Genomic DNA, 16,532 nt, shown 5'->3' with positions numbered 1-16,532 from the left:
ACAATCTTGTAAATCATTCTTAAACATACGTAGGAAGAATAGCACGTTGCTAAAAAGATCTGCTCCAGCTAATATATGTGTACTTAATATTTTGTACGACCTCCTGTAATTAGCTGTCAGATACTTTTCTGTTCATAGGTAATACTTACATTTACACGAGATACTAATGATAAGCTATTGATGTTGTTGACGCTAACGTTAAGCCATCCACCAAGTAAAACTTACATAGATATTCCGATAGAATGTTTTTTATGCTATATTCAAAAGCCCCACATACTTTCGGACACTTAGTTTTTTAAGTAGTTGACCAGTTGATGCCCTTTTACATGGCGCAACTAATATTGTGGCTGTTTGCAACCCTTGCTAGTCGCATCCGATACAGTTTAATCCAAAAATTACCAAGTCTGGGAAGTTAATCATATCTAGATAATCAAATTATTTCGGAAGGGCTGCATGCAAGGGATTATAGTCTCATCTAGTATAAATCAAATAAATGCAAGCAAACCAATGTTTTGGTCAAATATAAGTAGAGCTGCAAACTCCCTCAAGGTCCATCTCAAGTACGTCCTCGTGAGTCACTCATTTATTAATGCTACAAGTATGTTTGTGTGTATGCATCGGTCAGTCTGTTGTATTCTTTGAAGAGCATAGGTTTAATTTTCAGGCGACGCCATCTGTTATAAGCTTGTAAGGGTTTAAAATATAATAATAATAGGTTGAATTAAGATACTCCTGTTATCATCGACGATACATTATCCAAATACTTTATATCGGAGATATCAGGGTGAGGGTCTGGATGAACTTATTTGCATATAACAATTGGTGAAATATTTTTTAACCTTCTTCGGCATTTTTTTAAATGTTTAACGCGTTTATTTTTATTGGTCTGTTCCCCTAAAATTGCCTACGTATTGTGCTTAGTGTGGCCTGACTATGCTAAGCTGTATATTTTGCTGATTAATGATATTTTTTTTATCCTTTCATCACGTTATTATTACCGCACTGACCGATTATCATGCAAATCTATGTATAGCCCTATTTTTATGATCACAAAATTTTTGTTAAGTTTAATTATGAACATTTTTAATTTCTGGAAAAGAATAATTCGCATCATTTTTGCTTGATATGCTTCTTTTCCAGAAATTAAAAATGTTCATAATTAAACTTAACAAAAATTTTGTGTTCATAAAAATAGAGCTATACATAGATTTGCATGATGATGCATTTGTAAAAACAAAAAGTACACACGTCAAGTAAATCACAATGTTCTCTGCTTTTTCTTTTTATTGTCGTTATCGATTAGTACGATATTTACTTTAGCTATCATTTACATAGATATAATATTAAAAAGTGGATCAAAACCACTAGCAGTCATCTCTTGTAGAGGTATCCCAGTACCTTGAAGCGTTTTTAGATACATTTTTATTCATTTTACGAACCTGTCCGCGAATATACAAGTCCCTGTATTGGTGTATTGACAGGATTATGTTTCGACTTCGATGCTAGCCATCTCCCAAGCACTCATGCTGTATTTTTGTATGTAAATTTGTGCATGGTATCCACTGACCGCAGCTGGATTCATAAATTCATCTGAGCTTTGCCGTGTATACCTCAGAGCGATTCTGCCTGTATGAAGACGCTTTTGGCTGGTAGCATTGAGATGTATTTATGTTGCCGTCATCCGCATCACGTGCTCATAGCCTGCGCAAAGGATGTACTGGAAAGAATCGTTGTCGCGAATGTCATTGAGAAGTTCACTTTGGATCAGATCATCGATCGGCGGCATAAATTCGTTGAGGTCGTAATTCTGTAAAAATGCCAATTCCACGATCTGGAAGAAGAGTAAATCACTGCAGACACAGAAAGATCATATTAATATGCTATCAAACATTGTATATATATATATATTGTAACAGCGTATGAATAATTATTGCAATTGTCAAGTTCTTTCGTAGTGGATAAAAAAAATGCTGATTTGAGTAAAGCCAAAAAATTCGTAATTGTTTCAAGTAAAACGTGGTTAATTTATAAACCTAGAAACAGGCTTAGAAGTCTTATGTACATATTAGTTGATAGCGTATCATTAACCACGTACGTGCTAAATCAATAGAAAAACTCTTTAGGATTAATTTCAGTTAGCAAACGTGACCAACAGTGCGCTAGCCATGTTTTTCAACATTAACGAACCGCATAATATCGGTGATATACGCTCCTTCAAGGCACTCCCATGTGTCTTGAAGAATGGCTCTAGCCCAAATATCTCTACGAAATTTGGGCCGTTCCTCTGCTGGCAAAAACGCTACCAAATCCAGAGCTGTAAATGGACAAATATATACGTTTAAATAGCACTTTACTCTCATTGCATAAACGAGTTTGGAAACCGTTCATAATCTCACAGCAATATGAGTGCTAAGGGATTGTGTACAATAAAGGTTTCTTGTGTATGTACAAATAGAATCTTAGACAACGCGATAAAAAGGTGGCCATCAATCAAGTAACCGAGAAATATTTGCAATATAAGCACATGAAACTGCAGCTAGTTCGCAAGAAAAATTACAGGCCGTCATCATACCAATCTTGTAGTCTTGTTCACGTTGTGAATTTGCTTCTGTAATGATTTTGATCATTTCGGCAGGTTCGAGCACGGGGCAGTTTGCTTTTGTGTATCCGTTTTTGGCGAGAATTTGTACCGACAGACTTTCTTGAAGGGCTACGAGATCAGCCATAGCATTGATCTCATCTAGTTCTTTCTCACCATCTTGCGGGTTGGCACAGGCAAGGGCTGACAGCTTGGCTAAGCTCACCTAATGGCCAATGACATGGGTCAATAATTATATTGCTTGTGTAGTGTATTAGCTCATTAAGACCGCGTAAGTGTATTTAGGTTGACTGAAGTTTTACATAAACTTTTTTTTAGTTTTTTAATTTCTGCAACTCGCTCACGACTAACTGGCTCCCTGTTTTAGTGTCATCAAACATGTAGCTGGTACGTTAATTCACAAACACGCAATCAACGCACGAGCATCTGTAATCAATTACCTGTATTTTTTTTCGCTTAAGAAGGGCTCGCTCTTTTTCAGCAAGATGCTTAAGGGATTGGCACGCTCGTCGAAAATCGCCGCTTTTTATACAGTGCATCCAATGAAGTGAGCCGTGCGCCTGAAGAAACCGACTGAGCTCCGTGTTGTAGGTACTCGGCTGTGACAGAAGTTTATCCTTTTTTCCTGTATCAACATAGTACTATACAGCGACACCAATCACAAAGAAAAAGGAATGTTATTTGCTAGAAAACATTTGTCTTTCCCCAGTTTAAACACCCTTCATCAATTTTCATCTATAAGGTTAAACTTTTTCATAATTTATCATCCACATATCGCTGTAATAGTTTCGACCATGCTGCAATAAACTAACCTGAAATACGAATTCAGCAAAATTCTCCTTGCTGAACATTTCCATGTAATTTAAGAGTTTACTTTGTTGATTGCTCTCCTCGCAAATTCGGACAAGAAGTGGAAATTCGAGAAATTCTTCGGCAAGACTCGTTGCCGTGTCCAATTGTCTACGACACAGACCCAAACAGAAAATTGCAAGCACGAAGTAAATCATAAAATGAACATATAGTCAGCTGCTATAAGAACATTCGTATCGTTAGCCATCATTACACCACGGTTGCACCAGTAATAATTCATATTTCAAAAAAAGCGTGCGATGAAAAGCACTGACTTGCTCTTGTAGAGTAATCCGATTAATTTCTGTCTATCAGCGGACATTTTTTGACGCGCCAATTCGACAGAACCTCTGGGGGCGGACACTTCAAGTGACTTGATATGCAGAACGTAGTCCTCTAAAACACACTACACAGATAAGACATATTTATGAGTACATATGCAATAGCACATAGAAAGGACTGCCAAACTACTGGTTGTCTATAAAATGAGACTATAAATGACAATGTATTTATAATACTTGATAACGCATTTTTTAATGAATGATTTTCGAGTGTCTATCTCAATTTGTATTGATGTACTATAACTGTTGTGAAGCATCAATTAAAAAAAATGAAAGGAGCTCACTACGCACACGACTGAGCTCGACCATCTGGCTAATGATCTGTCGTTTCGTATCGGCGCTAGTGAAACTGTGCTCCAATGCGTGCTCCTCCGAAAGTTCACACTGTCGGATAACAAAACTTCGAAGTCGACGCGATGTCCAAGGCAAGTACTCGCCAGCTTCGATCAATGATGGTTCCTGTGCCAATAACTTCTCACGAAGCTGAAATAAGCAAGTCAGAATAATCAAAATCTAGTTGGTCTAGTTGGGAGTTCAACCTTGTTTAGATAAAACAGTCTTAGCAAAACAAAAAAATCTATGCAATTCAATTATAATAACAAGTAGTTATTGTTGAAAGAATACTAAACGCGACGCACTACTCATACGCTTGCATTGGGTCCTTTCTATTTATATCGGTTCCGTTAACAAAATTCCTTGTTGAAAACCGTTCGATATGCTTCGCCGTGCTGCACACAACGATGTTCTCGTGACTTTAATAATAGTATCACTTATCTTACCGGTTTTATGCCTCTTAAAGCTCCGACGAAAAGTGCATTTGCATTAATGAGGTGTTCAATGAGACTAGCATCTTCTTCTTCGATGAACTCTTCCAAATAACTGAAATATTAATTATTAACTAATTTTGGTTATTGGAATATGAATGGTTTCGTAAATTTGAGGTGCTACTCGTTTAGTTATCAGTAGCCATTGTGAATCGGAGATGGCAAGCTAATATTACTTAACAATAACGATTTTTTCTTTACAAGCAATAATCATGCTAGTCATATAGGTCCCTGCCGATAGACATGTGTGAATCAAGCCGTTTCAAATATAGGTGATAAACCATCGTATTTAGCATTCCGTGACTCAACAAAAAAAAAATTTGAAGAAATTTTGTGAAAAAATCTCTCATGTGATTACTCATATATTCAGTTATCAAAGTGCTACTGTTCTTTCAAATAAAAAAATAGTATTCGATAGTTCCACTGTAGCCAGATTGTCTAACACGAGTACTAACCTCTGGACTTCGGGCAGGAGTTCATCGATTCGTGCTACTCTGACAAAACAAAGGTCACGTGACGAAAGACTTTTGGAAGGAGCCTGCTCGTTTCGCATAGCTGTTACACGCTTCGCCGCCACATCCAAAATACGCTGAGCCGAACGTACCCGCTAAAGAAAAGTTCAACAAATATACTGCAGTGGAAGAAAGTTCAACATTTCGATCCGTGTTGCTAATTATTGGTGCAACAAATTGTACAAAGCATATAGTCGTTTTACCATGCGAGAAACCTTAGAATGGAGAGAATATCCGTACCTCATATGCAGCATTAAGTCCCTCAGCCATAGCGAGCATTTCGCGATGTTCGTGAAGTGCCAAACGTGTGGGCAGCTCCATTCCGTCAACTGTCACCGTTCCAGATAGTTTCTTCCACACCTTATTCACCTAAAAATACAGAACAGTCCTTTTAAAACCATCAGTGATAAACACCAAATAATAAACGTAGGTATATTAAATCTCAGTAGTCGTTTTTTCTTTCACATGGCAAATCACGGCTTTTAAGATATTAATCTTCCGGTCTCGGAAGCCACAGTAAAAGCTTTTTGCATAAGACGATGCACTCAGAACTTTATGTTCACGCCTATTTCTTATGTTACCTCTATCTGTCAGCTAATTTAAGCTAATGAAAGATTAAAACAAGTCTAATAAATATTCAAGACATCTACTTTGTATACCTTGAGGAACTGAATCAGGATATCAAAAGCGTGCTCCTTGTCGGCAATTTGATTTTCAATTAGAGCCGACTTGCCCTTGCCACCCCTACGACCCCACCGAGGATCTCCTGCGGGGGGATCATCAAGTAGAGCGCGCGATAAATCGAAGAGAACTTCGTCCATGCCTTCCGCCGCATTACCTTCTACAAGGGTCGGGAAAACCTGCAATATTTTTACACAAAATAACGTGCAAACAAGCAGGACTAAATTTGTGGAGAAGTATACGCAATAACACCAAATTGTTCTCCTTCGTCCTTAAAAAGTAATAGTTTTTGGACCATTATAAAGTACTATTTTATAACTGGATAGTTTTCGCATGCGAACGTCATTTGAAAAAGTTAAACAACTAGACTAATGACTATGCCCTATGACTTAACAATTTATTATACAAATTAAGTGATTGAGTATAAATGTACACGTAGTGATACTAAACGAATTTACGAACAGTGGCATATCATGTTACCTTTTCGAGCAGCGTCTGGCTTTGAGTAAGTTCTCCTCGACTGTGGTGTACGAGCGCTCTTCTGAGCAAGCCTTCCGCGCTGTCTGGATCGCAATTAAGCTCTGCGGGATCGAGAAACCACTCGGCAATACGATCAGTGTCATCAGGTGGCAGAGTTTTCAGCGCCTGTCTGTGATAGAGACCGCACCAATAATGCATACATATCAAAGTCGTATTCACACAAGGTGAGCGGAGACGTGACAACCAACGTTTTGCGATAGAAACATCAAAATGGCTTTCTCGAGAAATTCATAATTACTGTAGCAGGATCTTTATTTGTATATGTGTAAGACAAATCAAGTAGCAAAGAAGAATGTTTTTTCTACCTCTCAGCAGATATCGGAAAACACTCGGGCAATTCACCATCATTGACTTTAGGTGCCCTCAAATACGCAGCTATGCAAACTGAGTACAGAATGACTTTATTTAACGTACCTGCCCGTTGTTTTTAGCAATGCAAGATGATTATTGAGCGTAAGAATCAGAGGCTGTCCATCTCGGGCGCCGCAGCCAAGTATCGCGTCGTTTGCCGGTAACCTAATCGTGTCCTGGTCACCCTCACCAAGGTCTATACACATAACCTTTGTGCGGGTATAAACAAATACCTAAACGAAGAAAAAACTTTGAATGAATAATGTTTGCTCTGTAAATTGCCAGCGAAAAAGTCTATGCAGTTCATTAGGCAACATCATTATAATGCTCGATACCAAACTCGAATGGTGTGACTGAGACTTCATACCAGACACAAATCAGGTAATACCCAGGACAAACTATTTCCATTACCAGCAAAACATTAAATACTTAACAGTATCTCTAAAACAAACATTTGGCTATAGCTAATAAATAATAAGTTTCAGAGAGAGTGCAGATTACTTATCCGCTTTAGCGTACATGAGGGGGCAAACTTACTTCTCGTGCATGTGGCAAAAGACATCTAGCAGCTAACAAGTGGTCAAGATTTGCGTCTGTCAAGACAGCTGTCTCAACGAGAGGCGTGAAGGTACGCAAATCCTGAGGGCAATCGGCATCGACTAAGGCCAATGCGTAATGAAGTGTTGAAGGCATGTGCGCCCCTACACCGGCCATCAGAAGCAGAACTTCCTCTTTGCATATCTGCCGAGTAATCGAAATGGAACATTAGAAAGGTGATAGTGGCGTAACATGCGCAGGTAGGCATTATATAGGCCTCAAACGGGCCTACATTGCATCCGACATATAATTAGATCAATTCACTTATTTTCAGTCGAAAGGAACAGTTATAGTAGTAGACGTTGAAGGATACAAGCATATTCAGTAATGACTAAAATGGATTCTAAATAGTTCATTGTGTATTATTTTACACATAGCTTATTTTTTTCAATTTTAGCGGAGGTGATAATCTTACCTGTGCGTCGATGCACCAACACTGTATGTCCTCTTCCGACAACGGCTCGTTGTTCCATATCTTCGTTCGAAATGCTTCCTTTACCAAGCTATTGAGATCAAAATCAAATCTGAAATCGCCGAGCCAACATATGGTCACTGTTATGAGCGCACAGATAAACAGGGTACGATCAAATCGAAGGGTAACCAGCATTCTCAAAAAACAAAAGCTGGGTAGACTCAATTCCATATGCGCTGGTTGAAAAAGCCATCGAGCCTCATGGAGTCATCAAGTAACGTTTTCTAGTGAGTCAGGAATTTGCGTTCTACCGGTATTGAAAATTAACTTCAAATCGGTTTACTTCCTCAAAAATAAACTGACCTGGGAGCTTCAGCTCCGTCTTCCCACCGACCCCAGCATTGAATAGCGTTCTCAAAGAGGATCAACACTTCGTCCACCGTAGGTCGTACCAGAAGCCGTCGTGCCAACCGGTGATTTGTATCTCCTGCAATTGGCATCGCCCCGAATAGAAGTGACGACATCCGTTTTCCTAATTCCGACAAGACGCCTTGATGAATCTTAACCTGTTCGCGAAATCACCCATTTAATCGAAAAAAGAATCTAAACGGTTAAGATTTTAGGAAATTAAGATCAGTGAAAACATAATTAGGAAAAAGACCGCCATCTCATTTATTCTGGGCCACGGCTGCGCGTCACTCTTGCAACTAAATAAAGTTTACCTTTCGTGTATCGAGGGTGGCATTCGCTTGTCGGCCGCCAAGAACGGCAACTTTGATTAGACTTCCTGTTGTTGTAGCAACAACGAAATTGTATTCACCAAGGTGAACCAGTTGGAAACACTCTTCACCACCCATATCGACGGATGTCTCTGTAAAGACAGCTTCATGTGAGATATTTGGCCAGTATCTGAAATGAATAATGATATTGTTAGACTTTTACATTCGAATATTCATCGAAATGTTAGATACATATAAACTAAATTTAAAGTAATATCATTTGCTATTCCCAAGCTAGATGATGGAGAAGCTGATTAAAGGAGACACAGTCTCTGATGCGACTCCGGCTTGACCAGTCGGTAGCGGACACCTCCCCATTAATGAGCCTGCAACATTCCTAATTTATAAAGATTTTGGCTATTATGAAGGGAAGAAAATACTACCAAGAAATGGTGATATCAAAATATCACGCATTTACCTGACGACGCCCATGGGGCTGACAACGATACAGTTGGGCGCTGGTGAAGTCTCTCCGACGTAACACAAATTGGCCTGATGGAGCAGGAACGAATTGGGCAGCTCGAGCGAAAAGCACGTCTTTGACGAACGTTGCTGACTATGTTGAAAGACCAAGAGACGTGAACGTACTACCAGCCATCCCCACAATTGCGTTAGCACAACCGGCCATCCAGTGCTCGGCGTTGTCTGTAGCGATAGAAGCGACTCGACAACGTGAACCGGTAGAGAACTGCCGGAGGTCTCCAGAATGTGTAAAGGTGTTTCGCCGAGTAACGATGTCTGAAGAGCCGATGCATTTAACGAATTGCCGCCTACCACTAAAGGACCAATCATTGAATAGGAATACATGTTCATATCTGGTAAACTAGAGCATCAAAATCAAGGTCCAACGCTTAGTCTTGTTACGTTTTTCAGAATTTCCCAGCCCTTTGCTTAGCCGATTTGCATGGTATAACATGCAGAACGTGTTATAAGCTGACAATATTGTTTTGTTAGTACTATTCGCACTTGAACAGGCACTAGTAGACAGCACAACAGAAACAGCATTTGCGATTGATTATTATTACCTATAGATGCCTTGGCCCGCTGGGGCGTCCTCGGCTGTACAGCGCTGTATCGAGTTCTCTTGGAATCCCGAAGGCCGTCACCTTTGCGGCTCTCTTGTTCTTGTAGCAGGTGTGCTGCAAACGGTGGCAACATGTCTTTGTTCCATACACCGGACAATATCATTTCGGAGCAGACTCATGCCCACAATTGTACAACGGAGGAAGAAACAAAAGAAGGCTTATAGGTGAAGCATAGATGGCTTAAAAGGTAGCCCTCCAGCTAGGAAAAGGTGAGGTTAGTTTTGGAAAATAAAACGTTGCCAAATATTTCAATGCAAAGAAAGGTCTTCAAACGATAATTCTTAGAGTGCGTTAACTATTTTGGAGTGAATATGACTTACATCACAATGCAACATCGAAAGACAATTTGGAAAATAGGAATAGACGCAGGAGTCACACGACATAGAATGCATGAAAACACGCGAAACACTGTCACCCGAATAACATATTAGAAGATGTTAATCTTCATTATTTTTTGTCAGTTTATGCTTGCAAAGATCATGCATTTTTTGACAGTTTTTTTTTTTGCTCCGTTTTGGCTAATGCCGGTGAAGTTATACCTCTTAGAATACTTGGAAAACGTGCAGGCCGCGATCGTCAAACTAGTCAAACCTTTTTCTAGTATGTCGTGAAAGGCATAATTTTTGCAGATACGTGTGAAAAGATTAATATCAACAAAAAGCCATAGCTTTATCTGTTTCTGAGCGTTGCGATCGAATTACAGAAGAATGTAATTAGTAAAAACGGATAGCTTCTAAATGACTAGGTAGTCTGTTCTGAGATGTGGCCAATCTAAAATAGTAGACGTGTTTACTAATAATTATTATCAGTAGCGTGTCTTTGTTAAATATAACAACCAGCACGCTTATTTCCGCCTCAGCCTCAAAGTCACGAGTTTTCTTTTTTTTCCAAAGTTGGCATTTTTTTGTTCTTTCCTTCTATATGTTATAATTCTTTGGCCATAATATACCAGCGTATAATGAAGTCTGGATCGAGGGGGACTGTTTTAACACTTATAAGTGTTAGATATATATATCTAATTTGGATCAAGCCGCAGGACAAAGATACTATATAACACGTTTTTCTTCTATTTTGGATGAATTAGAAACAAATAAGGAGATCATGTGAAGTCATCCGAGAGATGAAAACAAGACAAAATCACTTGAGAAAAATTTCGCTCGCTTTACGACCAAACTGTAAAATCAAGAACAAACTGGCTAACTAATTTCTGTCAATTAAACATCCGCAAAGTTACTTTTCACTGAAACTGCTCTCTCAATTGTGTAAAAAAAATAAGTGAGGATAATTCTTGAATACGTTAAATTCAAGCAAATGTCACACTTCTTCTGGGAAGAATGAAAAAGAAAGAACGTTTTCGATATTCTATTTTTTAGTTCCTTTCTCGAGAGTCACGTCATCCAAAAGGCAATACATCTATAGACAGAAATGTCAAACTAAAACGTATGCAAAACATACATATAAAACGCATTTTCCTTGACGAGTACTGCTCCAAATTTCTTTATGTAATCGACAAAAATTCAACGGAGCAACGCATTGATGTTTAGCTTCACCTTTGGAAACGTTTCAATGATACAGTATTGGACCATCAAACTAGTTAGGAAAACCTGATATTGGAAAGCTGTGTACTTACCACCAGGAGTCAATTGCGATGTGTTGAGACCAGCGCCAGGGGACTTCAGAAGCGTATAGCGACGTTTTCGTCCACTTGGCGTTCTCGGGGAGCCAAACATTTTTGGAGATCAGGTCACAAGCAGCAAATAGATACGGGAGCGGCTTCGCAACTGTATGTTGAGCATGTATGTTAATTATATTCCATAAGGATCAAATGTGACTCTTATGAGGCGACAGAGTGGCGGTTTCCAACAATAAAGAAGGGGAATGTTTACCGTCTAAAAATCTGGTAATATTTTTCAATCATACACACTCTAATACGTTATCTTTACGCTTGATTTATAAAATGGAAAATTATAAAGACGAAAAACTTAAACCAAATAATACGATTATGGATAAATTTAGAAGATACAACACGAACAACAATGAAACTCCAATAACACTATTTCTTCATAAACACTGTATCAGTAAAGGGAAGCTAAAAAAACGAGCAGGCATTTTACTACAAAAAGTCGTCGTTTCTAGGTACTAACAGAAAGTATGATGATGACATAACAAATATCGACCAAAATCATTACATACTCGTAAAGAACAATCGTTATCAACTATTTTCGAAACGTTTCAGAGCTTCCCGGAGCACACCGGCGCGCATATGCAGACGACGCTGATTCTTATTTATTGACTAACTCTTGCACGGATGAACTTTCGCCTACCAGAGTTCAAAAAATGCGCGCGCAAATTTTTCTGTCCTTCCCGACCGAATTAGATCTTATATGTGACCCGAAGCTTAATATTTTAATGAAAGCTGCCAAAACGAACGTATTAGCAAGCAGATTCTATCGATTATCTTGCTAACACGGATAGTTGCCTTGTGGCGTAATTACGGAGCATACCGAAGCGGGTCTTCATTACAAAAACTTCCCTTGCCCAAAAGACTTGTTTAGGTAAACCTTGATTATGAATAGTTGTATAATACTGTGAGCCAAAAACATATTACATGTTTGTGTGTTTCAGTGACGTAGACAGCCTAAACATGATCGACGGATTGTTCATAAAGATGTACTGAATTTGACAACGTAAATATGTACACAGGAGCACGCGCCATATGCGAAAATACCACTATGCATTGGAAAAATGTGGGTTGCAGCGCACAAAAAGCTGAGGTGTAATCTTTGCAGGTAAAAGGCGCTTCCGTTTCCTACACAGAACTCACGTTTTTTGGAACGACTAGGGAAAGACCATAAAATAAGCAGTTACGTGCGTTTAGGTCCGCAAGGGCATTTGATTTTCAAACCTGTTAGGAGTCCACGGCGTCCTACCGTCTCGTATTTCAATGAGCAGACGCTGAAACCTGCTGGGCTAATAAGGCCTGCCAAAAAATTGGTCCGAGAGATGAGAACAAGACAAAATCACTTCAGAAAAATTCCGCTCGCTTCACGACGAAACTGTAAAATCAGGAACAAACTGGCTAACATCTCTCGATATCATCGTCTGATATCTTAATTAGCACGCACGTCGAACGCGGCTTTCTGGGTAGATCAAGTTTTTCAGGAGTGGGGCTCCGTTTGACGTTGGAGTTCAGAGAAAGTTAAATCGGATAAATATAGGAGTATGGCTCTACCTGAGACATCGCCCTTCGCAAACACCCTGGTCACATGACAGGAGGGAGCGGGTGAATTAGCGATGTGTTCTCGAGCGGTGCGCCGACAATTGTCAATAATATTCAATTTGTAAATTAATTAAATATAAATTAGGTAGCATAAATAGTAACCATTTATGGAGGTAATAACATCAGTCTGTGGTATAATGGAATTTCGACGACTGGCTGGGCCATGTTATAATAAGACTTAATCGTACATTAGCATGATTTAACCAAGCCCTCGTTGTATGGAATAAGCGCCATAATTCTCGAAAGCTACCCTAGCTTAAAAGATAACGCCTTTCACTCTCCACAGGACACGCATAGCCTCCTTTTCCTTACTCGTAACCAAAGTCAACGTCTCGATCAGCATAACTAGGAACCACTGCAGTTATCCGTCGATTTGGAAGGTCGTCGAACAGGTTTTTCACTCGTTACGCATCGTGAAGTTACGCATCGAAGTGAACCACTAGGTAAATTCTTTGAACAAAAAACCTAAACAATTAAACAAACTGACCAGTATTAGTATCTGACGTATTCTATCCGAATGTGTCCGTTTACATTGTGGGCAATACAACCCACTCTCGCTTTTCTGCATTAGTGGTTGCGCTTTAGACAGCAAAAACCCATCCGCCCCCCAACGTATTCACTCGGTTATCTCTTTTTAGATTCAGACTTTTTTCATCTGTAGTAGGCGTAAAGCTAGCTATACGATATTTAAGCATGTTTGGCTGACATATACAGTAATTATTCTTTTAGCCACCGATGTCTAGGTTAAAATGTCTTTCAAGTATGGCAGGTAGGTTATCAGGTTGATTTGCTCAAATACGTTTTTGTACGAACCTGCTCACAGTATGCGCATCACCTAGGTCTAGTTATTAAGCTGTTTATTTCGTTAATAGACTGAAAGAAAATATTCAAGCTTTTCAACCCCAAATTTATTATTTTTAACTATTTGAAAGTTATTGAAATGGGTCTCGGCGACTTGAATGACAGCTGTTGTAATAATAAACTGTTTTGATTCAGAGAATAGACTGTTTATTACAGAAGTAGTTTACTGGTGAAAACATGGAAAGGTCGGCGTAAATGTGTGAACGTTGGCGTATTATATCAATTCACCAAGCCTGAATAACTTATTTCATTTTTCGAGAAAAACTGAAAGGGCAAGGTAATCGATCACGTAAGTTAACGCATTACTATTAAGGGTGTAACGTATTTTCCGTGGTTGGTTAAACTGGAACTCTAGCCCGGCACGGGAAATGTATATATATATATATATCACCAGTTCTGAATAATCTATTAGAAAATTGATTGAATGGTGTTGTCTATTTTACTATTGTACAGCTGGCCATAGCAATGCAATACAAAGTGCGCCTCAACGCTTCTTCCGAACTTTGGATTCTCCTTAAACATCCTGCACCAAAATCATTTGTACAGGATTGTTCTAAACAACCAATATAAATCTGGGAACAGGTGGATCCAGTCGGCTGTAAAATAGAAACATTTGCGCTGAGCTAATTATCATCCCTCCCCGGTACACTGTGCACACTGGTAAAATTCAGCCGTCAACCCCTATAAAATTCATATACATAACCAGATCAAACATTGCATGGAAGATAGCAAAGAAAAGAAGTAGAACATTTCGCATGCTTAAAGCTTCCATCTGCACGAGTAATTCGCCTTAAACAGTTACCTGATTTGTTAAACAGTCAGCTACAGGCGTTAGGTCTACAGACTGAAACTAAAACATATCTACCAAAAAGAATGAATGTAGGCAGGTTTCCCTGAGTTAAGATTTTCGCCAAAAAAAAAACTGTAAATTCCACTTGATACGTTTCTTAATTCAGATTGAGAAAGAGATATATAAAGTAGAAGTACATGACTTGCCCTGGTGACGCCTGATCAATCGGATGTGAGCTTACAAAAGTTCGATCTGTGCGTATAGTACTCCCCGTGCAAACAACCCTTCCATCTGTGGCAGCATTCATGTAATCCAATTATATTGATGCTATAGGTCACTGCTAAAGATTTTTAGCTTAAATGATTTTTAGCTTAAATGAAAAAGATCAATCATACGCAGGGTTGCCCGAAAAAGAGTTGAAATCTCTATTCGGGGGTAAGCGGTACACGCAAACCTGTTTGAACGTCACAGGTGGTTTTTAGAAAAGTGTTTACTTGTTCAGTACGTTTTAATATAGTAAAACCGTTAGAACTCTAATCAATATTAGTGATAATATGGTTGATTACTCTAAACTGACAGGGACCGTTGTGTAGCCAAAGTTGCCTGCCTTAACATTTACCAACCACTCGCCATTTTCCCATTACCCATACATTTGGAGTTGTAAATGTCACGCAATTATTCCAGTGTCATCCATTCACCTTCGCCGCATATTTTTCTTGTGTCTAGCAAAGAATAAAGACAGAGCTTTTAGCTATTAAGCCAAGATATCAATATTTATTTAATAATATATTTATTTAAAACTTATCTGCACTGTGTGAGAAACTTGCTCATTTTAAAGGTACTGATGAAAGGTTCCAGCTCTTGCCAGAAAAGTAAAACCTGTACACGCATAACGATGCTATAATATTATAACGCCCTCATGTACATTCTTCTGCCTTTATCCGTTCACAATTTCCGTTATTTAGAAACTACACTCCTTACATGTACTGCCTAATATCTCGTTCATATTTATTAGTACCATTATCTATAGTGTATGATGCCATCGGTCAAACTGGCTCTTCCTGCGCCACGGGGGCCGACCTCCACTATTAATCGTACCGTAGCCGTTTATCGCAGACTACTATCCCCTGCGAACAGGTACACCGTTCCAGCTTAGCCAGCTTATAACTAGCATAAATCCATTGTTCCGTACAGTACAATATATCTCTTCAGAGATAACATACGAGCCGACAGCAGCCTCTAAACATTACCAACTGCCTGCGTATGATCATCAGCTTCACTGTAGGCTGTATGCTTTGTGGTGACTGGCGCAAGCCATCATTACCTTGCCATTATCTTGTCACCTCCACCTCAACCCACGCCCATCGTTGATTAAAGAAAAGAGAGCTTGCGAACCTCGTACTTCTATATGCGCATACATTTTTGTGCGTCTATACCTATATGAGGGGGCGCAACAGAATGTATGCCTTACCTCTGTGCATGCCGATGATCCGCGAGATACGCCTACGTTCTTATTTAACTCTCTGTCTTCTCTGTTGGAATGAAGCAAAGAGGCGTTCATTCGTCGTACTCTACTAGTGACTATACGCGGCTATACAGTATAGTGAGAGATTCGCTAGTTCCCGACTCTCTTATTTGGGGTTGCACGCCCCTAAGTTACGAGTGGAGGATTCTACGCTAGATGCATCTCACATCAGCCTGTATTGGCAGGCATCGCGTCAGCCGTTGGGTGCCATTGGCAACCGTCATCATGGGACAGACAAGGCGAGAGAGCTGGAGGTGTGCACCACCGCTTCGGGGGGCAGGAATAGAAACAGAAGTGATTAGGCCGTTCTATTTACCTGCGCTAATTGCCATACCAGCAACTTCGAAACATCTAAGTTCTTACATGTAATAGCCAAGTGCTTACCCGACTGTTCGGCAGCTTCGTCGATGTCGTCGCTTTTCTTCCGTCGCATCAGCGGGCACCCTTTCCTACTTCCCTCTATATCTCTTTCAGCCCCGTTCACGCGTCGGCGAAAGTCTGGATGT

General features: G+C 39.5%; 1 protein-coding gene across 4 annotated transcripts; it reads right to left on the bottom strand.

The window, feature by feature from the left end:
• Nucleotides 1-1,254: 1,254 nt before the first annotated feature.
• On the bottom strand, nucleotides 1,255-11,869 carry Nup133 (nuclear pore complex protein Nup133). 4 transcript variants are annotated; one of them, XM_022808769.2, is made up of 21 exons: nucleotides 11,764-11,869; nucleotides 11,201-11,351; nucleotides 9,511-9,684; nucleotides 8,904-9,261; nucleotides 8,429-8,615; nucleotides 8,070-8,272; nucleotides 7,710-7,818; nucleotides 7,235-7,438; nucleotides 6,761-6,930; nucleotides 6,287-6,455; nucleotides 5,785-5,985; nucleotides 5,366-5,494; nucleotides 5,069-5,220; nucleotides 4,569-4,668; nucleotides 4,081-4,272; nucleotides 3,724-3,854; nucleotides 3,412-3,559; nucleotides 3,040-3,240; nucleotides 2,573-2,804; nucleotides 2,188-2,314; nucleotides 1,255-1,850 (listed from the first exon to the last, which is right to left on the bottom strand). In XM_022808769.2, the coding sequence occupies exons 2-21, from the start codon at nucleotides 11,298-11,300 to the stop codon at nucleotides 1,667-1,669; spliced, it is 3,471 nt and encodes a 1,156-aa protein (XP_022664504.1). In that variant the 5' UTR covers nucleotides 11,301-11,351; nucleotides 11,764-11,869; the 3' UTR covers nucleotides 1,255-1,666. The 4 variants fall into 4 exon arrangements, with proteins under 4 accessions (XP_022664504.1, XP_022664506.1, XP_022664505.1 ...); XM_022808771.2 differs by having other exon boundaries at nucleotides 9,511-9,624; XM_022808770.2 differs by having other exon boundaries at nucleotides 11,715-11,819.
• Between the last annotated feature and the right edge of the window lie 4,663 nt (nucleotides 11,870-16,532).

Source organism: Varroa destructor, unplaced genomic scaffold (assembly GCF_002443255.2).
Source record: "Varroa destructor unplaced genomic scaffold, Vdes_3.0 BEIS01000005.1, whole genome shotgun sequence".
NCBI classification, from domain to species: Eukaryota; Metazoa; Arthropoda; class Arachnida; order Mesostigmata; family Varroidae; genus Varroa; species Varroa destructor.
This window is presented reverse-complemented; position numbering and strand designations above follow the sequence as displayed.